Source organism: Zosterops lateralis (genome assembly GCF_965231275.1).
Source record: "Zosterops lateralis genome assembly, chromosome: 2".
Taxonomy (NCBI): Eukaryota; Metazoa; Chordata; class Aves; order Passeriformes; family Zosteropidae; genus Zosterops; species Zosterops lateralis.
The window spans coordinates 113,908,818-113,933,644 of NC_139763.1; the positions used below are offsets into that span (position 1 = coordinate 113,908,818).

A 24,827-nucleotide genomic window follows, 5' to 3' on the forward strand; every position below is an offset into this window, starting at 1 on the left:
ATTTTTCATCAGTGCTAAGTCATATTTTCCTAAAAATAACATATTTTGAACATTTTCTTAGTATGCAGGTAAGGACTTTTTCAGCCAGCTCTGGGCTTGACATCCAATTTCTTCCTGATTTTCCACCTTTTCATGTCCATGCTTTACTCTTGAATCCTTGAGCTACCAATAAATTGCTCTGTCAACAACCCTACTCCAGCCTGCAATTTTGCCTCTCTTTGTCATGGTGCTGTCTCAGTGGCAGCACCTTTTCTGACACCTGAGCTGGGGTTAAGCATCTGACCCTGGCACAGAGGAAGGTGAGGGGGTGAGTGAAGGAGGAACTGGGGAGTTACCAAGGTGTTGGAGGGGAAGAGAGAAAATTCTCAGGTGTTACCTGCAATTTCGCTGTTGTTCATGCCAACAGAGGAACGTGGCATTTGTCAGACTCTTCATGGTGACTCAGGACCACAAAGGACAGCAAACAGAGAAAAAATACTCCTGGAGAAAAGGACTGGGAGGTGTCTGATGTGGCTCCCTTAGGAAAGGCCTTTGGAAAAGAATTAACTATGTAACTGCAACCAGCAAATTAATTTGTTCTCAGTAATTGAGAAAAACAGTCCTTTAAATAAACATTTAAGCAGATGGTAGACAAACATTCCAGCAGGTTTAAAGACTTCCTGGCAATGGGAACCCTATGAGATACAAATTAAATGGAGGTGAAAAACCTAGTGAAGTTCTGTCTTCCATTTCACCACAGGATCTGCCATTGACTTGTGATACTACTACATGAGCAAACAATAGTAATTTAGCAGCATCTTTGGTTTTTTTCCACTCTGCTGCAGAATTTAATCTACTTTGGGAGCTATGGCCATTGGCATTCCTACTTCCCTTTATTCCAACACACTGTCTTAACATACCATCCTTATGAAATCATTTCTTTAGAACTTGAAGCCAAGCGATGCTAAGACATTTACTATTGCAAAACAAAAGTGAACAGAGGGCTGTTTCACACAACACAATAAAAAAAGACATTTTAAAAACCAGCTTCCTTACAGACTTTATGAATTTAAACTCTGGCTTTTCTTTAGCCAGAAGCATTATGATTTTGAGGTGTTTTAGAACCACAGCTATTGTGTGGAAGTTTCCTCGACAAAAAGCCCAACCAACTTTGACAGCCTCAATGCTATTTCTACAGATACAGCTCCCCTAGTGTAGCTGCAGTTACACGTCATCAATTTTATATGCAGTAAAAATCAGAAATAACAGTTCAACAGTTAATTCTTTCTTAGAAGCAAAAATCCTGGCGGGGGGTAGAAATAAAATAAGCAATCTGCTAATCTGAAAAAAAAAAAGAAAGTAGCAGATTGCTTTATTACTTTTCCCTCAAAATTAACTACAGTATTTAAATATGTATATCTAGGTCTCAAAGCTGCAAAACAAATGTAAATGCTACTGCGATCCATTCCATGTCTGCCACGTGGAATCAGCATTTCCCATTTTGACAGAAACAGTTGCTTTTCCCTAGACTGTGTTATCACAGAATCCTAGACAGGTCTGTGTTGGAAGGGACCTCAAAGGTCATCTTGTTCCAACGCCCTGCCGTGGGCAGGAGTAACTTCCACTACCCCAGGGTGCTCCAAGCCCTGTCCAGCCTGGCCTTGAACACTCTCAGGGATGGAGTAACCTTTGCCAGTGCCTCATCACACTCACAGTAAAGAATTTTTTCCTAATATCTAATCTAAACCTACCCTCTTATGTAGCAGAAATATAAAATCTCAACCAAACAAACAAAAAACATCAGTTTTGTTCTGAGGGTTTGATTAATTAAAAAGCAGCAATAAACCCCAAATTCCCTTCCCACACTTTCTGGACATGGCTTGCTAGTGTGGAAACCTGCACAGGCATTATCCATGTTGCTAGCAGAATGCACCTGCCCAAATGAGTTCCCAAACTGGGAAATAGGGACAACATTGTTCTAATGCAGTTACAAAGTTGCTACTAAAAACCAAGATTCTGCATGAAAATAATAGATTAAGATATTAAATGGGTCTATAACTGTGGCGTGCTATCACACAGATCTCATCTGGATCAAGATGCCTCGTTGTGAATTTAATTATTACCTAACCCACCCCAGATGCAGCTGGGATCTCCAGGCATTGCAATACAAATAAAGTCACAAAAGGTTTCAAAATTCCATTTCAGTGAATGTTTTATTTGTAATATATTCATGTGTTAAAAGAATTAAGTTTCTACCCTTTATCAATAGCAATTGCAAAGAAACCCACAACAGACGACCCCCAAACTGTAACAATTCTACCTGTTTTCAGAGAGTATTAATTAATACCCTTCTGTTAAGTGACAGTTTCTGGTCAGTTCTTGTAACCATTTTAAGAAGCAATAGCTTCTAATGCAAATGAAAACTAGTAAACTTTAACTATTAGACCCTCAGACTGGATTTTATTTTAACACTAGAATCAGAGTCACATAATGGCCTCGGTTGGAAGGGATCTTAGAGATCATCTTGTTCCAAATCCCTGCCATGGGCAAGGACAACTTCCACTGGATGACACTGCTCAGAGCTCCATCCAGCCTGGCCTTGAACACTTCCAGGGATGGGGCAGCCACAGCTTCTCTGGGCAATCTGTGCCAGGGCCTCACCACTTTAACAAGGAAGATTTTCTTCCTAATATTTGATCTAAACCTACTCTCTGTCAGTTTGAATCCAATCCCCCTTGTCCTGTCACTCCAGACTCTTGTAAACAGCATCTCTCCATCTTTTCTGTGGGTTCTCTTCAGGTACTGTAAGGCCACAATTAGGTCACCTCACAGCCTGCTCTCTTCCAGGCTGAACAATCCCAGTTCTTCAGCCTTTCCTCATAGGAGAGGTGCACCATCCCTCTGATTATCCTGTTCTCTCTCCAACAAGTTGATTGATAGGTGTTCATACCCCCAAACACCACTTTTGCAAATCCAAGCCTTCTCCTCTTGGACTTTTTAAAGACTGCTCACTCCTTACTCTCAAAATACATCCACCTCTGAACTGGATTCCCTAAGATTCAATGTTTCATATACAGAAGCAACTCAAATTTAATGCAAGATCGAGACAAACAGCTCACATTTAACTCAATATTTACACCACACAGATTTTCCAGCGGAAAAGAAATCCTCCACATATGCGATGGTTTGCACATTTTCTTATAGCCATGTGTGTCCTCTTGAACTCCTCTAAACTACAGATGTGCTGCAGCAAATGCAGTTCAGAGCTGACAGACATTGGGGTACGCGTTAACCCCCTGTGGAACTTGGGCCTGAGAAAAAAGCTACATAATTTTTAAATATATTTTTAATTTTAATAATCTATTTTTTCAGTATGTGTGCCAGGTGTACGCTTTCCTTTCCCCCAAAGTCACAGTCAGAGGCAAAGCACGAAAAAAATTGCTTCTCCATGGCTTACGTGTCCCTAAAGTCAGCATTCCTAATTATAATTCCTCTTAAACAAACAAACAAAAAAAAATATCCCCCTCAACCTTGCCTGGATCAATAACCTACCTAACGTAACAAAAATAAAATGCTTCAAATCATAGGAGGGACTTCAAAGTGTAGATGTTCTGCATTTAATTCCCACAAAAGCTACCAGAATTGTAAAGTAGAACTTAATTCTCCTCAGTCTGCTCAGACACCTGGGGAATGCTATAATTCAGCCTCCCTCAGACTGCATGATGGCCACTTGAACAGGTCGGAGTGACAGAACCCCAGAATGGGTCAGGTTGAAAGGGACCACAGTAGATCATCTGGTCCAACTTCCCTGCCCAATCAGGGTCATCCCAGAGCACATGGCACAGGATTGCATCCAGGTGGTTCTGGGCTCTCTCCAGTGAGGCAAACTCCACACCCTCTCTGGGTGATCTGTTCCAGTGTTTGGTCACTGCACAGTGACAAAGTTCTTCCTCATGTTCAGGTGGAACTTCCTGTGCATCAGTTCCTGCCCCTTGTCTCTTGTCCCATTGCTGGGCACCACTGAGCAGAGCCTGGTCCATGCTCTGACCCCTCCCTGCAGGCACTGATGGACACTGATGGGGTCCCATCTCAGTCATCTCTTCTCCAGGCTGAACAGCCCCAGTTCCCTCAGCATTTCCCCATAAGAGAGATGCTCCATCCCTTCATCATCTCTGTAACCTCTGCTGAGCTGCTCCAGGAGCTCCATGGACTGAGGAGCCCAGGACTGGACACAGCACTCCAGATGTGCCTCACCAGGGCTGAGCAGAGGGACAGGGATTCCTGACCTGCTGGCAATGCTCTTCCTAATGCATCTCTGGATCCCATTGGCCTCCTTGGCCACGAGGGCACTGCTGGCTCAGGGATAGTCTGCTCTCCACCAGGATCCTCAGGTCCTTCTCTGACCTGACCCTTATAGCTTGGTACTGAATCAACAAGGTCTCTACCAACAGACTTGCACATGGAGATTAATCCATCTTCTGACAACTCGAATCAGCGATTTTCTAGGGCCCACTTGCATACACAAGCAATGATGCTTTGTTTTTTTCCCCCTCCTGAACCACAAAATACTCAGATAAGCTCAAGCCCCTGCTCATGCATTTGTGGAAGGGCTTTGGAACAGCTAGAGGATATGGAAAGAATCAATAAAAAGTAATAAAAACACAAAACCAACCTGTCCTATGACACCCAGTTATCACTACACATAGGTCAATCACTAAACCTACTTTGAACTTTGGCTTATGTCTCAGCTTGAGTTTAAAATCAAACCTAAAGCTTTTTTCATGCTATTCATGCCTTCGGCTCAGCTACAGAAGTTACTCCATTTTCACTTAAAGAACCAAAAGCACAAAATTTGACTTTTAACTTTTTTTGTGTGTGTGTGTCTGTATTTTCCACTCATTCTCCCCCACATTTTTTCAGTGCAACTCAGCAGCTTTCAGCTATGTAAATGCAGCCCTGCAGTATTTTTGGGAGAGACTAAGATTTATTGCCATGGTAGTCTGATAAAAGTTTTAAAAATGCAAAGGCTGTTCTGATTTATAATGTACCATTACTACTTGCATTTCAGAACTTTATCAGTCTGATCCAACTTTATAAAGAAATCATAACGAGGCAGTGTAGTATTACAAATTTATTGAGTTTCATCAAAGTAATTTTTCAGCATTGAAAATTTCACACATATAAAACAACTTCAACTTCTATGCATTAAAATCGAAGTATGGATTATTATTTTTTTTAATTTAAAGCAAGCGCTGTGCTTTTTTTTAAACATCTCATGAACCAAATTCTTCAGTTATAAAGCTGATAAAAATAAGTGGTACACCACTAGAGTTTTTTCTCCAACATGTGAAATTCATCTCTTTGGGAAATAATGCTTTTTAAAATTGTATCATGAAAGATACTGACCTGAAAAAGATAAACAATCATACACAAGGCATAAATGTTACACAGAGTAATTGAGACATTTTACAAAGAGATCTGGAAAGGTACCTAAAATAGTGATATTTATTTAGTAAAAAATTTCAATAATAAAATATTGCTCATAATAAATAAGAAAACATGAGTTTCATTAATACTGTTCTCCCCTTAAAGCTCTCTTGGATGTAACATGATCAGACCTGATCAAAAGTCAAATTTTTATTTTGTCCTCTGTATGAAGGAGGCAGCTTTACAGGCTTCAGGTCATTCTTTGCTAGAAACAATTTTACCATCAACAAAACACAGAATTCGTTTCAAGGCTCATGTGTAGTTATGGGAAAGAAATAATAATCCCCAAATGTGAATAAACCATATTTCAGTAGATTTTAATAGCCAAAATATTTGCCCTTTTTGTTAAGCCCCAAGTGGAATAAGACTTCCCATGGATTACGAATACAAAGAGAAAGCTGCCCAAGTTTTCTCCAAAGCTTCTAAATATGGGTGCAGCTGTACTGAATAGGGACAGTTTGCTCTAGGGGGGCTGGAAGGTACCTCCCTTCATATGGGTACATTGGATTTCATCCCTGTTCTTCCCATCTGCAGGCAGGGCAGTTTGGAGCAGTTCTTCAGCAGCTGCTCGATGGCAATGTGGCGCACGTTGAGCTCAGAGGCCAGCGAGTCTTTCTCCTGCACCTGCTGTGTCAGCTCCTCAAACACATCTGCAACAACAGCACTGGGTCAATGCACTTGGTCCCTGTACTGACACAGGCTTAGGGAAACACTGACAAACAACGCTGAGGAAGAGGCACAGACATTTAAGTGGGATCACGCACAGGAACTCTGCTTTTCCTGGCTCCAGCACAGCTTTGTATGTATTGCAAACTGAACAGCATCACTTTGTTTCTAGTTATAGACACCCTGAGCCAAGGAGGACCAGTTTAGAACTCCAAACAAAGCTGACTCTGGCCTGGATCAGCAGGACGAGGGAAGAGATCATCCCTCTGTGCTGGGCACTGCTGAGGCCACACCTCAAATCCTGTGCTCAGTTTTGGGACCCTCACAGCAAGGACATGGAGGTGCTGGAGCATGTCCAGAGAAGGGAACAGAGCTGGGGAATGGTCTGGAGCACAAGGCTGATAAGGAGCAGCTGAGGGGACTCAGCCTGAAGAAAAGGAGGCTCAGGGGAAACCTTATCATTCTCTACAATTGACTGACAAGAGGGTGGAGCCAGGTGGGATCAGACTCTTCTCTCAGGTAACAAGTGACAGGATGAGAAGAAGTGGCCTTAGTTTGCACTAGGCAAAGTTAGATTGAAAACATTTCTTCATGGAAAGGATTGTCATGCACTGAAACAGGCTGCCCAGGCAAGTGGTGGAATCACCACCCCTGGAGGGATTTAACAGACATGGAGATGTGGAGATTTAGGAACCACTTGGTTTAGTGAGGGACTCAGCAGTGCTGGGTTAATGGTTGCACTTGATGATCTTAAGGGTCATTTTCAACCTTAGCAATTCTATGGTTCTAGTCAAATTCTTAAAGAGAATACTGTGCAAATTTGCAGCACCAAAGCAGATTAAAGCTGAAAGCACCTAGAAATCTCTCTATATCACACACTTCCATGCAACACAAGAGATTTCAGTTAAAAACTTAAATGACAGAAAGGAATCAAAATTTCTTTTTTAATATCAGAGCATTTTTAATGACAAAGCACCACAAACTCAAAACAAAGACTATTGAAAAATTCTCACCCTGGATTTGCTTGAGCAGTTTTTCATTAAGTTGCTTTAACTCTCCTAGAGTCATTGTAGTCACTGCAACAATAAAAATCTGTTATTACTACTACCAAAGTCACATAAGCATCCCTAAGCAGACTCCTATTTTCTCGAGATTTCTCCTATTTGCATCCTAATAATCAACAGATGCATGGCAGTAAGTCAGAGATAACAGTATTTATCACTCATTTGAGGAAAGTCTGAAAATTCTCTTTTTAATGTTGATACAGGCAAGGATTTACTCCATTAGGAAACCCTCTCTTTAATGTCAAAAAGGTTAAAAATCAAGCCCTGAAAACAGTAGCATTCAGAATCAGAACTGCTTGGCACATTTAACTACTCCACCCTCCTCTCAGTGCAAAACATGATTTCCCCAGTGCAACCCCTCCAGGCAGATCTGTTTAATTGTGGGCAAGGGGACAATTCTGAGCTATGTCCTGCTACAACTTGCAGCCTGCAAGAAGCAGCTTCCTGACAGAATTTTCAGCCTGTGGCTCCCTGTTTTGGTTACCCAAGTCTGTGCTTTATGCATACAGGAATAACATACACAGTTTCCAGCGAGTATCTTAGTGACAAATGAAGGACAATCCTGGCTTGATATGAAGACCAGCATATAAAAATAGGTTTCCTTCTGTGCTCCTGGTGATAACTACGAGATCCTTTGTATCATTCAAAAGCCCTTCTGTATCATCCTCACAGAAAATATACCTTAAGCCTCAGAGGAGGGAACTGTGAAAGTATTCTTCACTGACCTTGATCAACAGCAGGGAAGCAGCGTCCTGCTTCCTAGGATTTCCTCAACCCTGCAGTGGGCACACATGGTGCCATGCCTGCTACTGAGGTGCCCCTGTCACCACGGTGAAAAGTCACAATCTGAACACCGCAGGTGGCATGAGCTTTAACACCTTGCAATTCTAAACCACTGTTCTTAAACTTCAGCAAGCTGTTTCTGCTACAGCTTAGCAAAGCTCTCATTGCCTACTTGAGAGAAAAAAAATGATGCTGCAGCTTTTTTTTCCAGAGATTTCTCTGTGCAGAAGATTTCTACATGGCAAATTTAAAGTCCAGAGTTCTGAAAAAGATGGGGTTTAGCTACCCACTGGATTATTTGATTATCCTAAGCCTTGCCTTTCAAACTTTCTCACAGCTGGCAGCTGTGGGATGTTAAACTGCTGACAGTACTGCCAAACTAAATAAGCTGGCAATAGCTAAGACTTGGTACTTGAGACATAATCCCAGCTAAGATTAAAATAGGTTCACCTTTCTCTTCTATCAGCCAGGTAAAATGGTGCTCCTTCCTATCTTCAGCTATCAACAAACCTGAAAAGTCCCTTCTCACACCTTACCTTACCACCCTTTAAGAACTGAAAACCCTGAACCAAATTTAATATAGTAATCAACAGCTAAAAATGTCAAGATTCCCCCCCCCTCCTTTTATACCAGTGGTAGGATGTTACTTCCTCATTCTTCAGCATTTTCATTAACATTTTGTCATCTGGCAGACAGGCTGGTTCACATGTTTCACTTGAGTGTTTTGAGATGGGACTGTTTCATGACACATAATTCTGATACAGAAGGGAAAGGGAGAAAGAATGGAGCACTGAATTTAAGTGGTAAAACATTATTCTATCCACAGCTGAGGTAAATTCTGAAGAAATACTGGCCAAGCTATTTACAGTTCCATTAATACTTTTTTTTATTTCAGTAGATAGCTATATTGTTAAGAGTGAAAGCATTGCAGTACCTAATTCTGTACCTAATTCTGGCAGTCTAAGTTTTTGTCTAACATAGAAACTTTATATAATCATAGAGCCTCCAAAATAAATGGCTTTTAAAGGTAAACACTGCAAAATACAAGCAAAAATGCCGCAAAGCTGCATTAGGTAGTCATAACAGAAGAAAAAACCTGTTATTGTACTCAATGCAGATTTATGTTCCCATCCCAAAATCAAGAGTTGGAGATGAATTTCAAGTCACTAACTTCAGTTAGACAACCCCATAAACAAGGTCAAGCTTCCCTAATTCCTGTTATATGCTGTCCTGATTTATGTAATCCCAATTCACGACTCCAGCAGACAGGTGGTCAAAAAGCCCAGTGTGTCTGTTTTGATTTATGGCTTTAAGGCTATTAATTCACTACAAATGCAATGTGACGCATCATGCAGCAGTTAAGTAAAATCCTTTCATAAAGAATGAGGAATGACTCAGCTTTGCAAGGACAGAATTGTCAGTTTGTTTAAAAAAAAATGGGAGGCTAAAGAAGCCAATTCCAACTTTTTACAGTATCTCTTTCTCTGACTCTTCTGACATTCTGATTCCACTATTACCTTGTTGTTCACCACCTGTTTTTCCTTGGAATATTTTATCAGTGCTTTTATTTGCTTTCTCAGGTCTTTTGAAGTTCAGAAACCCTTTCCAATTACTTTCCTCATCTACAGAAGTAAGAGTGGACATACACCAGCTCAGGACGAAGTATTGCCCAAAAAGCAGGATGATAACAGCACAAACCTCTAGGAATCCACTCCTAACACATTTTATGCAGCCTGATTCCAGAGACACTAGAATATCCTAGATTTTTCTAAAGATTTCTTCTAGTGATCTTCTTCAACAACAGGGAAACTAATTTCCTCTTATTTTCATTATCACCACAGTCATCAAAAGATAGCTCAGGTCTTCTGCTACAGCCTAAAAGAAGACATGGTGGCAGAAGGGCCTTCCCAACTTCTTATGCTCAACAAACACAAGGGAAAAACAAGTCCAGTAAAATGCACAACAAAAGTATCCTACTATTAAGATTATTTCACAAGTTTGTTCTGCTACGTGACCTCTAATTTCCCCACTTGCTTAGGGCAGGTCTCTGTGAAATGTAACTCAGGGCACTGTGCAAGTTCAATAAGAGAGATTTGCAGGAGTCGAGTAACCTCCACCTCCACAGGCAGAGAGTAATAACGTATTGAAACGACTTTTTTTGCATAAATTAGACATGTCCTGTATCATGCTGGGCTACAGCTAAGAGTAAAATAAAATAAAAAAACCAAAAGAAACCCACAAACATAAATCAGCCAAACCACCCCGTTTGCTCAGGCAGGTAACTCTTTTTTCCCCCCACTGATTTTACATGCTGGACTCCAGGATGAGAACTAATGCCCTGTGGGAGACATGAAGGGGTCAACAGGTATTTGAAAGAACTCCCTTGCTTGCTAGGCTGTGTGTAAATGGATGCATACTCACGTTCCTCCCTGCTGTGCTGAGGATGTCTCCTATGAACACTGGCAAGTGAATCACCTTCAGCTTTTTCACCCTTCTGCACTTGGCTGCGGTTGGGCCACAGAACGCTGCTGCAGCAGAAGGCAGCACCGAGTCTGAAATCTCTGGGTTCTTTTGGTTCCAGCAGAGTCTGTGAGCAGCTTGAGATGCCTCCAGATTTCCCATCTATCCATTTTGCAGAGTATCTAGGGACTGGGGAGTCAAACTGTGTCAGTAATTTTCTGTCAGTCTTATGTCTGAAGCTAAAAAGCTGGTGTTGGGAAGGTTTTGAGCTTTCAGAATCAGAGTCTAAATCCTTGTTTTGTGCGTATTGTATGATCCGGTTAATTTTTTTGCTCAAGATATTTTTTACTTCTGCATAAGGACTTTTAGAGAGCTTTGATCGTGGACAGTCCTGATTTGCTATTAAGTGGAACTTTTCAAAGCAGTCTCTGTGCCCCCTTAAAGATCTTGTATGTAGAAGGTCTGACTTTGGTACTCCTGTGAAGACACAAGAGAAAGAAGTTCACTTACTGCTAATTTTTTAAAATCTTTACTCACAAGCAACCGAGAAAACAAACTTTAGTGATGCTTTCCTATCAACAGCCTTATCACTGAAGCAAACAAGGGTACCTCACAGTCCAAAATTTGTGAGGTTTCCCTCAGGCTTGAGTCTTTGTCATGCAAAGTGTTTTGCACACCATAACCTCTAGAGCAGGACTCCAGTGTGTGACTCTTGCATGGTGACAGAGATGAGGCAAACTGACAGCTCCACACATGCTGCATCACACAAGTGTATAAGCTGAATGAGTAAAATAAATCCAACTGTGTATCAGCAAGCTCTATAGAACGATCCTGAAGAGTATTTTGACAGCACTCGTACAAGCACCCATCTTTTATGCATAATGTTATGAGCCATCTGCTCAAATACTGCCGAGTGCAGGCTTGTCTCATTCAAGTGGTCAAACGTAACTCAGATTTCAGTCATAGTTTATTATTTTGGTGTAATATACCAGTGCAAAGGTACACAAAGGTACCACTGCACTGGTACAAACCTGCAGCCTAGCCAGAGAAGGAAGGTCTAATACTGGCAATGCTTGCCAACATTAAACTGTCCTGAAATTCATTTGAGGGATGCTGGTTTTGGCTGGGACAGAGTTAATCTTGATCCCAGTATAATATGGGGCTGTGTTTTTGATTTGTGCTGCAGTGTTTTCATTATCACTGAGCAGGGCTTACACACAGTCAAGGCCCTTTCTGCCTCTCTCACTACCCTGACAGCGAGAGGGCTGGGGGCATGCAAGGAGCTGGGAAAGGACACAGCTGGAACAGCTGATCCCAGCTGAGCCAAGGGATATTCCACACCATACGGCATCAGGCTCAGTGTATAAAGCTGGGGGAAGAAGGTGGAAGGAAGGAATGTTTGGAGTGATGGTGTTTGTCATCCCAAGTCACCATTATGCACGACAGAGCCCTGCTCTCCTGGGGATGGCTGAACACCTGCCCAACCACAGGGAGCAGTGAACCAATTTCTTATTTTGCTTTGCTTGCATGGGCAGCTTTTGCTCTCCCTTTGAAACCGTCTTTGTCTCAACCCACAAGCCAAAACTCTCTCCCCATCCCACTTTGGTTAAACCATGACACCACACAAGATGGATGTTTATTCTCCTCTTTGCTCATCCTCCCTCAAAGGCTGTACAAATAGCTACAGCAGGTAACTTAAACCTCTAAGTAACTGCTAGTGATTGACAGGTTAAAAAGGAACACAATCTGTGAAGTTCTGCAGTTGATGAGTGAACACAGATGGTATGAGAAATGACTATTCCAGAAAGTTAATAGTGCCCCAGTACAAAATTACTTTCTGCAGCTTCAGTGGGTATTTATTTTTCTTCAGATTCACCTACACAGCAGATTCAGAATCCAAGTCCAGAGTAATGAACAGTTTGTAATTTATCTCAGTACCCCATATACTACTTGGGAGGTTCCCAATACAATGAAAACTAATTCTGTCTAACAAATTTGTCACTTCAAATTGCAGTAATATACATGCAAACCAGAGGCTGAGAGTGCTTCATGCCGAAGTATTTAAACCAACAATGTAACTGGACCTCTGAACTTAGGTAACATGAACCAACCTGCAGCCATCCTACCTTTTAGCCATTAAAAGCAACTAAAATAAAAGAAAAACCTCGAAATACAACACATAACAAAATCTGGTAAACAAAGACATTTACAGACTTTTAGAAGAAAGCTACATGTTACAGCAAGTCTCAGTTCTATCTGATTTACTCTCTTAAATTCTTGTGGTAAAGTGCAATCTCACCACCCCAAACAATTAACAAATGATACAATGTTTGTTTTAAAGTCACTGAATGACATGAAACCCCATAGTACTCTCAAAACTAATTGGAAAAGGTAAATTTTTTAACATGAAACTGTGAAAACAAATCCAAGCACTTCATTTTGATTATATCACTTGCTGGTAACTGCTGTTTGAAGTTGGCGAGCTCAAACATCAAGAGCAGCCATTATAAATTGTTGATCTTCCACTCTTAGGGCAGCACTGAAACTTAAGTGCATTATTTTCAGGCTGAGTTTCTGAGAGTGCACACAATTTATGGCACAAAATGTCTAAAAAACTGGAAAATAAAAGAAAACAGTATTGGAATTTATTTTTTTCTTAGCAGCAGGGAAAAAAAAGTAAAGTCATGAAAACAGATGTTCCTTCTGTTCATGAGGTAACTATTAGAAGATACAAAATTCACATACTACCCAGAGGCACCTTTTAAGAAAGAAGTTCTGGAGTAAACTTCCTTTCAGTGGGCAGTCAAGATTCTCACTCCAAAACTCAAAAAACTTTTCAGCCTCTTTCAGCAAACAGATATTCACCAACTTTTCTTAAGCTCTGCATAATCTGCTGCCTACTTGCTATGCTATTTTACCTATCTTTACAGACACTTAAAAAACCCCAACAAACATTTCTACTGAAAACAAGAAAGACAAGCCATTTGCTTTCACACTTATCAGCACCATTTAAATAGAGCAAGCCTGCTTAACTCAAATAGCATGATGGAAACCTTAAATCTTTAAGCCATCAAGGGAAAGCAAACACTGTCAAGTGAAATTATAAGGCAAATATATTCACAACACTACAAAGCCTAGAAAAACCAAAGTGATTTGTTCAGTGCTTTTTACCCAATGGATTCTTCAACATTCTACTTTGCTGCTGCTCATAGTGCTTTCTTTTACTTACAGAAAATAAACAATGGGCTGAAAACCCGGTTTTGCACAGTTTTCCATACAGTAGTGCTCAAGGAACCCACCTAACAAACACATTCACACAACAAATGACAGAATAGTGATGGTATCGCTTAAAAAATAAATTCCTTTGAGACTGCTTCATTATTTCAATGAGAATAAATGCTACTCATGCAGTAGGAGAGTAGAGTGAGACCACATAAAATAGCCAACACACAAATTGTTACACAAAAAGAGAGCAAGCACGACTTCATGAAGCCCCAACTGAATTATGCCCAAGTCTTAAGGTTATTCAAATCTTTCCTTCTGATGAATTTATCTTTTAAGAGTTCTAAACATTGCTAACTTCCCCATTCTAGAGTCATGCTGCTCCAAGAGATCTCTTTATGTGAACTCAGTAATAACAGTGCCTGAAATGAGCAATTACTACAGAAGGAAAAAAACATGCTACTTCAAGAGTTCAAGCTTTGCTATTTATATGCCACATACTGGCCACAGTGTCCCTATTTCTGTGCACAGGGCAGGTTATTGTGAAACATTTCCAGTATACAAGATCAGAATTTACATCCTACCCCTTCTCTTACTCCACTGCAAAAACGCCCAAAGGTGCCTTATTTAAGCAATCTTGAATAAAGTAAGGAACTGAAAATGTGCAAAACCAAACCACTTTTGTAGAGAACTGCTAACAGACCTGCTTCAGCTTTCACATAACTGGCTTGGAATTTTACTGTAACAACCACACAGAAAACTAAAACAACCATCAATCTCTCTTTTATCCTAAGGAGACAATTAGGCCTTTCCTATGCAGAGAACATCAGCGACAACCTTCTGGAAGAGCTGAGCAGGGACAGCAGCTGCTGTGCCAGCACAAACTAGCAATCACATACCAGAATTACAGCAAGTAAGGGTACAGTTCTTAGGAACAAATCCTTCTGTTGTGGGCAATACCATCAGCTTTATGAGGCAGAAAAGATATCCATTTCTTTTTGGGAAGACTTCATACTCCACTCAGATTACTTCATGTTTTTCCCTTCATCACAACTGCAGAAAAAGCTACAATCTGGCGAGCTGGCATGGAGCAAGTGATATATAAAGATGATGTGATTTTATTGCTTTATTCAACACTCTACATCAGGAGATGAATAAAGCGTGGCAAGATTTCTGTACAAAACAAGAAGCAATACTGTAATTTTGATAAACAGCTATTGTGAGTTTCAGGGATTTTCACAGGGTTTCAGTTCCATCTCCACATTTCTGCTTGCCAATATCAACCTGAATCTTTCCTACTTTTTGTCTGGTTCTTCAAGTCTGCAATCATAAACCCATCAACGTTTTCCCCCCTCACATTTGCAGGTGTGTGTACATTTGCCCCTTGCCTTACTCTCCAAGAACAGGATTGCAGACTATGTCCAAGTATGTCCTACACTTCAGATTTATTCTTTCACAGAAGGAAAAAAACAAACTTCAAAAAGCAACAAAAAACCCACAATCACACAGAGTAGAAAAGTTTTATCTTCAGGGAAAAATGAAAAAATATCCCACAAAATTCACTAATTTCTAGAGGGCCATATCTGATAAACTTAAGACAGCAAAGATGCTATTAGGAAACAAGCTCATGCCAGACATCGTTCCTCAAGTGCACATGGCCCTCAAACCCCCAGACAAATCATAAAACAATGTAAGCACTTACAATCCATTAATTGTTTCTGATTCTAGGAACTCATGTGTCCTAGATGAAATATGAACAGATCACTTCACTCAACAGTATCTCTGTATATTGACTTGAAGAACAGGACCTCCTACATAAGTGTGTAATGTTTAGGCAAAAAAAAAAGTCAACCCAAATCCTATTTCAATTTGTAAGCTATGCAAGGTAGGCAGTCCAAATGACTCCTAATCCGCTCCTACAAAGTAATTTTGTAGATGTATGACTAGCAATCAGGCAGTTTAATACACATTTTTGTAACTTCCATTTATTCATAACTATAAAGTAGCTGAAAGCAGGGAGAATATTTACCAGATAACCACGTAAGCAATCATATCTTAACAAATTCTACTCCATTTTATGGCATTTGTACTTGAAAGTAAATGAGTTTCTACCAGAATTAAGTTTCTTTGCTTTCTGGGTTTTTTCAGGATAAGAAACCTACAAAGACTTCTTTCTGCCTTTGCAACTGATTCACTGAGAACTATGTATAACTCTTCTTCATTATAAAGACACAGAACTGAATTGAAATGTTTGCTCATGTTTATATGAAGCTGGCTAGAATAGTTGTCTTATTTGGAGATTATAATAGTAACCAACAAGTCCAATTCAAAAGAAAAGTTCTTGAATACCAAGATTATTCCACATCCCTCCACAAATGTTTCCACAGAAGAAAATAAAGCAGTGGTCATTAGCCTGCTTGTTTATCTTCAACAGTGGGTTTTTTTTTCATTTCTTTGCTATTCTCTTAAAAAAAAACCCCAAACAACCAAACATCTCATTTGGTCCTTCAGATTCTTCAGTTGGAAATAACATTAAAGAAAGCCTGCATTCCCTTCTTAGCAATTATAAGTGTAATGCTGTAAACGAATTGTTTTTTGCAATGGTGAATAGCAGCTGAAGTGGAAAACCCCCCTTGAATCTAAGATGAACTAAAATTAACAGGAATACTTGTAGACTCATGAATAGTCAATGATAAGTTTGTACTACGCCATTGGTTACTTGAAGCCCCTTTAAAGAATTCACAAGTACTTATGGGTAAGGTCTATATCTGACTCTAGTTTGAGTTAGCTGTGGAGACCTGCCTTCACAGCCAGTGAAGAAATGCTTCTGAGGCACAATTCACCTCATCTGAAACAGTGAGCTCCAGAGGGATTTGAGACAGACACCTCTGCTCTTCTCCTTTAACCCTAGAGAAGGTAAGAGCTCTTGCCTGTGGCTGCCCACTTTCAGAGCCCAGGTCATCACTGTGTGTTCTGAGATGCTCCAGTGCTCCCCTCAGGAGCACTGTGTCCACAGGGATGCTCAGCCAACTCATGGAACAGCTCCTGCACATCTGCGAGTGTCCATAGGAGCACAAGGACCACTCTGAGCTCCAGTGTGGTTTTACCTCGTGTGCAGAGACCTGCACCAGACAGAGAGGCCTCACAAAACATGAAATGTTCATGTCTATCTATTTTAAGCCACTGCTGCATAAGCTGTTTACCAGGAGTGCTGAAAGAGGGGGGTTCCCAGAAAAGCAGATCCCAAGACCTGTTCAAAATGCACGAAACACAAGCAGCTCATGATAAACTAAGACAACAAGTTATCCATGCAACTAAATGACAAGGATGGGGAAAACTGATATTCTCCAGCTGTACAATTCTGCCAACACTGAAAAGCAGGATCATTAGAGATTTGTATATCTGTACATCTGCTTGACAAGTATAAAGCCAACTGCTATTTTTAAGGGTTTACATGCAATCTCGTCTGAGAGTTAAATCTTATGATTTATTAGACTGGCTAGAGGGAAAATGCCAGTGCCATTCATTAACTTCTAAAACCAGACACTTTGTAAAGACTAGATATTATCTTATTCATAATTTAAAGTTCTGTCTTTGCTATCATATAATGCCAGTACTTTCCATACATCAAGTGTGCACACAAATCACCTCCCACTTAATTACTTTCAGCTCATTTGTATTTTAGCACAGAGCAAAGATACCAGAACAGAGATCCAGCTGGCCTCTTAAATATATTTTCAAGAATCATGTTCCTTATATACTACTTTACTAAGAAGAGTTTGCTACTGTATTAAACAAAGCAATGCATTCTGATGAAAACTTCATTACAGAAAATATTATGTTACATACTTTAAGAAAAAAATCAGTTAAATAGACCCAGAAGAGAATGGAAGTCATAAGCCAGTATTTCTGGTGGCTGAACGATGCCAGGTAACATAAATAATCAATTACCTCCTTTGCATGGACAAACCTCCCCAATGTACACATTACGAATGCAAAAATGTACTTATTGAACCAGCTCCACAGCCTGACATTACTCAGTGGTACTCGTACAGCATTCAGAGTAAGAACGGCATCTCCAATCATGTTCAGACTTGAATTTGTAGTTAAGAGCTTTAGTGGAAACTGCAGCTAATTTCACATGTCCATTCAAATTTGCACAAATGAGTCATAGCCCTGGCCTGAAAATGCTACCTTGAAACAAGTTCTTATCTGTCTACTCTAAAGGGCAAGGATATAAATTTTTAGCTTTTATTGCCAGAATTTTACTGTTTATAATTTCATTAACACTGAAAAAATAAGGATGTGTAATATTCTGGAACAGAATTAAATCAAGCAGTGATTTCCACTTCTTTCAACTATACCTTACAACACATTTTATTTCAGTGAGATATTTTTCTGTAGGGTGTAAAAATAAAAAAAAAAAAAAAAAAAAAAAAAAAAAAAAAAAAAAAAAGAAAGAAAGAAATCAGAGTATCTGAGTGCTTACCCCCTCTTTTTTTTTTTTTTTTTAATGAACACAGAATGAAGATATTATACAAGATTTTATAGACCTTAACAGGAAAAAAGCTACATGGTGAGACAGACTTATTTGTAACATCCTTGTCTCAGCCTGGAGACTGAGATGCACTAACCTGATGCTGAAAGTGCCTCAAAAGCTGAGTCTATCAGCACTTTAAAGGACCATGGAAACCCAACTACTTCAACATAAATCAGGGGAATGGATGCCCAGCGCTTACACTGTCTCTTATATTACAGGACCTGGGACAGGAACTGTCATTTGCTATTCAGCTGTTCAGCTCTAAACAGAAATGGAAGTGAGCCAGTTTGCTTGTCATCCAGCATTCTCCAAGATGTTATTGTAGTTAGCAGCACTGGACAAGCAAAAGAGTAAAAAGTCATCTCAAACAATCACATTTTCCACTTCTATAACCATTTGTCTCCATTACAACCCTTGAGTGTGAGAAAACGCAGGTTTTAAAATAATTCTGTATTAAGAAATACCAGCATAAACCCACTTAAAGACAGATACACTATGTGAAATAATGCAAAGGTAAGCCATAATTATTACAGAATTCCAAGTCTGATGTTTAAACAAAAACATTCAAGTATTAAGATCCTGAAGCTGGGATTTCCACAGGTGTCCAGAGGATCCCAGAATGTTGGGAAAGATGAGACAAGAAAATGCCATGGGCAGGGGCACCTTCCACCAGACCAGGTTGCTCAGAGCTCCACCTCACCTGTCCTTAAAACACTTCCAGGGCTGGAGCATCCACAGCTTGGAAATGCTACAACTGGAGTTTCACACCACCATATGCAGGCAGAGGATTTTGGTTTTGTTGATGTATACATTTACAGACAGTTTTTACACATACACAAGCACATATTTTTGAGTTTTCATGCATTTCTCCTCAACTTTGAAGTACCACTGCAGATTTGTTGTTAGTAGTCTCTGCTAGCAGAGTTCAGGTCATAATTTTCTCATATTCTAATGTAATTAAAAAGAAGAACTTTGTTTCTACTAACACACAGCACACGATTTCCTGGCTTATGCAAACCAGTCACGTATGAATTTAAAACATTTCCTGTTTCAATCCACTGATGACTACTGTGACACCTACTCAGAAAAGCAAACAATGCACGATCCCTGATGTTCACTTCATCTGCACAAGGCAAGAAAAAGCCAACATCAAACTCCAGCAGATCCTCCCCACCAGGACATTCTAAACCCCATGCTGAACTTTAAAAAGACCGTCCACAATCCGCTTCATTTTTAAAAACGTTTAGTATTTCGCATGTAAGTACTTTGCATATTTTAAACTTGAAGAAGCACATTAATGTTCTATTGTGTTATATCATCTGACTACACATCTTCAGATACAAAAGTTAGTTTGGCAATAGAAGTCTTTAAGCGTAGCTTAGTCCACTCAGCTATCCGGAGTGTGAATCCTCAAACTAAGCAAGCCAGATGAGCCAGGGCAACAGGAAAAAAATACTGCCCTTTCCAGAGACAACACTGCTCCCACCTCTTTTAGACTGAAGACCAGAACCACTAAACTCTCCTGAGCACGTTGCTCTTTCCTTGTTCAAGAAAGATTGATGACATTTAACAGGGTTAAGTTTAAACCTGCATATTGGCCTTAATGATTCCAATGCCCAGGTTCTCTTTTCTTCTGCCCTTGCTACCAGTCTTCCTGTCAGCTTCAGAGAAATAGATCCTATAATCCACATGCATCACTCCTGAATAAATTCTGGGACAGACACCACAGCTGATCTCTCAGTTACACTCAGACCAGCAGTTTCTGTGAATTAACTGAACTTAGCAAGAATCATAATCACAGATTAGGCTAAGATATCGTTTTATTGCACTAAAATACTAAAAATCTACTATTAGAAAAATCATGATGGAGACCTGATAGCTGATAAAAACCAAAGTATGACACAGTAACTGACTTCCTTATTTAGAAATTCAGCAGTTATTTAATCAAGACAGACAACAGATTAAGCTTTCTGTAGAGCAGCATTCTCTATAAAGGACTATAGGAGAAACTCAATTTTCCCCCCCCAGTTATGGAACATTACCAAGATACTGTCCAAACATAATAAAGGTTACAAATAAACATTCCAATGCCAGGAAAGGAATGGCTGGCCATGTCACAACACTAATCCAGAAAGGAGTAATTTTCAGACATGGGGATGGTCTCCAAGTCCCCCATTTCTAACTCCTCCTTTTACTGACTCAAGCCAATCAACATCACCACCACTGAGACACAGGTAAGCCTGTGTCAGCTGCTGAACTCACAGATGCCAGGAGATGCAAAGATACTGATGACACCATACTTACACCATCACTAGATTACACCGTAATTAAGTGCAGCTCAGTAAATTAGACTTCTGCAGTATTTTGTTCATAGACACTTGAGAAAGTCTGTTTCAGCTGCATCAGTTCCCAGCACATGGATTTGCCGTGTCCAGGCTTAAGCAGTCAGATGCTGCTGGCATAAGGGGAAACAGAATTGTCCTCATCAGTTTTATTAAAGCATTACAAATATGACACCCCACTAAAAAAAGAAAGCTTGGAAGCCTACTTCCAGAATTTCATACCTAGACTCACAGATCAGAAGTATTTAGGTCAGAAAAAACCTTTAAGATCATTGAGTCCGACTGCAAACCTGATTGCCAAGCCCACTGTTTGCCCTTGCACATCCATCTGTAATACTCCTTCCTATCCTGACCCAGCTCCTGCTGCAGACTGCACGGTCTTTCACCCAGAAGGTGCCATACATTCCAGTTAATTCAGACAGCACTTAACACATGGGAGTTAACAGGGTGCTGCAAACAGTGGGAGTACTCAAGCATCCTGCAGGATGCTGAGCTGTGACTAATAGCCTGCCTGCTCTCCACCAGCATCTATTTCCTGCCTCTCCGAGGGAGCAGCTCCACATGCACCTCAACATCAAAAATGAGCAAGCCTGTCTTAGCTGTTCTGTTGCATGAGTATCTTTTTAGAACTGCCTAACTCACTTCCTGAAATACTTCATATATGTATGGGTTTTAATTGCTGACAGTTTTAAATATGATGCTCAATAAAAAGACTCTCTCTACCAGCAAGATCTACTTACACTCATTTGTAAGTGTGGGATAACACATCTACAAGAGTTGGTATGACTTGCTGATTCTATTCAACAAGTTTTAATGCATGTGAACTCCACTAAAACACAATCAGGAGGGTCAGTATGAAAACACCCAATGTAACCTTGTGTGTTAGCGAATTACCCAGCTCGTGCTGTACCCAGGGCTGCCAGAGGACTTATTTTAGATGCCTAAAAATCAATCTTTGTCACAAAAAAATACAGGAGTGTAGAGATATGTCAAAAGTAGGGAAAGTGTGACCACAGACATGGTAAAGAGCTGAGTCATGCAGTAGTTCAGCTAAAAAGCCTTAGAATTACTATATAAAAAGCCACTGACACAGCCTCTGCCACCTTTAAGCCTTCCCTCCCTGGGAGCAGTAACAGGACATCTTTTCAAAGTGGCACACAAAAGACAGACTATCACAAACTGAAGCACTTTGATGCAAACATGATCAAAGATATGGATACTTTTATTATGCAAAATAAAAGAATTGCAATGGCCCGTGTAACTTCAGGGGACGTTTTATCACTACTTTATTCCAAGCAGCCTCCTTTTAAAATTAACTGGAAATTTAGAAGATTATGCAAAGCTTTGCACAGATTAAGTCTTTCCTACTCTCAAGGCTATTTAGAGCAAAAAATCCCAAAACCATTCCACTTAAAACACACAATCACTTTGTAAAGTCACAGCCATAACAAGCAGCTCTGATAAATCCATAGTTTATCTCAAACAACAGAGCACAGGAACCATCCAGTAATTTTTTTAATGTGTTGTATCACTTTCAACACTTTCAAAACAGGACTAGATTAGTAATGTAATGGAAGTATTTAATTCTCATTGTGTTGCTATGTTTCTAAAGCCTAGAGAGAGAAACACCGTCTCTCCATGTTGAGAAGTCTAAACCTAACATTCTAAAACAACAAGAAAACACAGACAGACTGACAGGTTGTGTTAGGTTAGACTGCTACCTTTGAGTTTTAACAAAAAGTGCAAGTACACAGGCATGTTGTCTCTTCTAAACAAAAGCAAAAAACATGGCAATTACTTCTGAAGTATCAAAGTATTGTTCAGATTAACATACACTGCCTTTACTAGCAACAAAAGTCTCCAACTGTTATCAAGAAATGATAACATAAATGATGGGAACCATTCACACTGTTGAGATTTTCATATTCAATTGCCTCACAGCAACATAAATTACTCTGGGTAGTCATATCTATATATAATTGGTGGAGACGACTCCATATAAGTGGAAGAAGTTACTTTGTTGCTCCAAAGCCAAGCAGTTTGACTTTAAAAAGAGACAAAGCTAATCTACTGCTCATTCAGGCATGGAGAAAAGCAACAAGATGGGGAAATTCTTTACCAAAACAGGTTTAAATTTTTAAAAATACTATTCTGGAGGCCAAAATGAGTTTACAAGATTAGGCTTTTAAAAGATGGTCAGAATTTCTACTCCTTAATTTGCAGACTTTAGGAAGCTTTGATAATGAATCCTGCTTTATCATATAACACATACCAACATTTTATAAAAACAAAAAGAAATAATCCCCTGAACAGATCTAGTGAAAGTAAAGTGATCTGCTTCCAAAAACACCAATATTATGCTATAAAATTTGCAATTTAAGCTTGTTCGATACATAGACCCCCTCTAATTACTGAGCAAACCAGCTGAATAAAGGCAGAAGGTGATTCAGATCCCGAGTTCCATATCTGAGGTCTAACACCAGAAGGTGGAATAAACACCAGGGCATTCCAGAGGCTCTGGAAAGAGGGGTGCTCGCCTTCACGCCTGGAGGAGCAGTGCCCACCCTTACAGGAAAGGAGCTAGAAAGCAAACGGGTTTAAAACTTTCCACAGACAGACGGTTTCCAAACCCACTGGAACTCCACGGGAGCTCCGGGCAGAGCCGGCTGTGCCCTCAGCCCCGGCAGGGCCCCTCTCCCAGCCTCACTCACCTTCGATGTTCAGCTCGAAACAGACATGGCAGAAGGAGAGCGTTTCCTTCTCGGTGCCCAGCTTGCAGACGCTGCAGATGTTGTCATCGTCCAAGTCGATGCTCACGAACTGCTCCTCGTTCATAGTGCCCTGGGGAGGGGGACGGCGCCAAGGGGCGGGAGGGTTATTGTTGCTCCGCGCCCGTACAGGGGGAGAGCAGGGGTGGAACGAGGGCGGGAGCGTCCCGGCAAAGTTTTCCCTTTAGAGAAACTGAGACCAGGCCGCACAGCGAGGCCGGCACGGATCGAGACTTTCCCCTTTCCTGGCCCGAAGGCTGCCCCGTCCTGTCCCGCCTTGCTCTCCAGCACCTCCATCACCAGCTCCATCATCGCTGCCCATTCCATCCCTCTCTCCCTCTCTGCGCGCCAGCGGCGCGGACGCCCCGCCACCGCCCGTACCGCGATATCTCCGGCTCTGCCCCATCCCCTACCGCAAATCTGATCCCGAATCCCGTCCCCGCTCACGGCCGCCCCCACTCCGCTTTGTCCGGCCGGCCGCCCACGCCGCCGCCGCCGCCGGAGCTCTCGGCGCCGGGCACCGCCCGCCTCTTCCGGCCGCCACCACGGCCCGGCGGCACGGGGGGGAACACCGCGTGGCCCGGGCCGCGCCCCACCGCCCCCGAGCAGCTGGAGTCGCCTCGGAGCAGGACAGCGAAGCGGAAGAAACGTGAAGCTCGTATTTCTCCGGCCCTCTGAGCGGACAGGGCGGCGGAGAGCGGCGGCGCTCCCCCCCCCCCCCCCGCAGCCCGCAGCAGTTGGTCTGCGCCGCGCGGGCGGTGTGGCGGCGCTGCCCCTGTGGCGGCTGGGGCTGCCCGGCGGGGTTCGCCCACAGGGCCTCCGCGCCTGCTGACAGCGTCAATACTGAGCGCCACAGGGTGGTTAGGTTTGGTTAGAGATCGGGGCTAAAAAATAAAAAAGGCACCGTGATGGAAGGAATATCTATTCCGTTCAGAAACTGGTGTTAAAACCCGGTCAGGGCTCTGCCGGCGCTCCGAGGATGAAGCCACAGCCAGTGACAGAATGGCAGATTTTGGGTACGGTTTGAAGGGCGCACGGAGGGTCATTGGTGCCACCTCCCTGCCCAGGCAGGGTTATCCTGAAGCACAGGGCACAGGATTGCGTCCACACCGCTCCGAAACATCTCCAGTGGGGAAGACTCCACACCCTCCCTGGGCAGCCTGTTCCTCCAGCATGTGTTCACTTGCACAGTAAAGTTCTTCCTCAAGTTTAGGTGGAACTTCCTGGGCGCCAGTTTTTGCCCGTTGCCTCTTTTTCTGTTGGTTGGGAAAACCGGGAAGAGGTCGATCGTATAGTCTGGGGAATTTCCACAACTGATAGAATTACGTCCAGCTGTCCTGGGTTGCAGTGTAGGATGTACACAAAGTATTTATTCTATCACCATCTTCATGAACTGTTGAAACCAGGTGGGCTAGTGTTTTCCCAAGCCCCCTGCCTTTTTCTGCTAATGGCCCATTAACGCCTTTGGGGTGTTTTCTGCTAATGACTTCTGGGGTGTCTCCTGCTAATGGCCCAT

The 24,827-nt window shown here is 41.5% G+C and overlaps 1 protein-coding gene across 4 annotated transcripts; it reads right to left on the reverse strand.

Annotated features, from left to right (window-relative positions):
* Window positions 1–5,120: 5,120 nt before the first annotated feature.
* Window positions 5,121–23,824, reverse strand: LOC310922003 (protein EURL). 4 transcript variants are annotated; one of them, XM_083882271.1, is made up of 5 exons: window positions 23,725–23,824; window positions 23,255–23,384; window positions 10,401–10,628; window positions 7,146–7,208; window positions 5,121–6,116 (listed from the first exon to the last, which is right to left on the reverse strand). In XM_083882271.1, exons 2-5 carry the CDS (start codon window positions 23,376–23,378, stop codon window positions 5,956–5,958), a joined length of 576 nt encoding a protein of 191 aa, XP_083738397.1. In that variant the 5' UTR covers window positions 23,379–23,384; window positions 23,725–23,824; the 3' UTR covers window positions 5,121–5,955. The 4 variants fall into 4 exon arrangements, with proteins under 4 accessions (XP_083738397.1, XP_083738396.1, XP_083738398.1 ...); XM_083882270.1 differs by having other exon boundaries at window positions 10,401–10,916; XM_083882272.1 differs by lacking the exon at window positions 10,401–10,628.
* Window positions 23,825–24,827: the final 1,003 nt, after the last annotated feature.

Bases quoted from the DNA above. Each gene is read 5' to 3' on its own strand.
- LOC310922003 (XM_083882270.1), bottom strand. From the start codon at position 23,378: ATGAACGAGGAGCAGTTCGTGAGCATCGACTTGGACGATGACAACATC. The intron at 7,209-10,400 runs GTGAGTATGCAT...TTATTGTTGCAG, and splicing joins TCAGCACAGCAGGGAGGAAC to TGACTACAATGACTCTAGGA. The intron at 6,117-7,145 runs GTGAGAATTTTT...CTGTTGTTGCAG, and splicing joins ACTGCTCAAGCAAATCCAGG to ATGTGTTTGAGGAGCTGACA.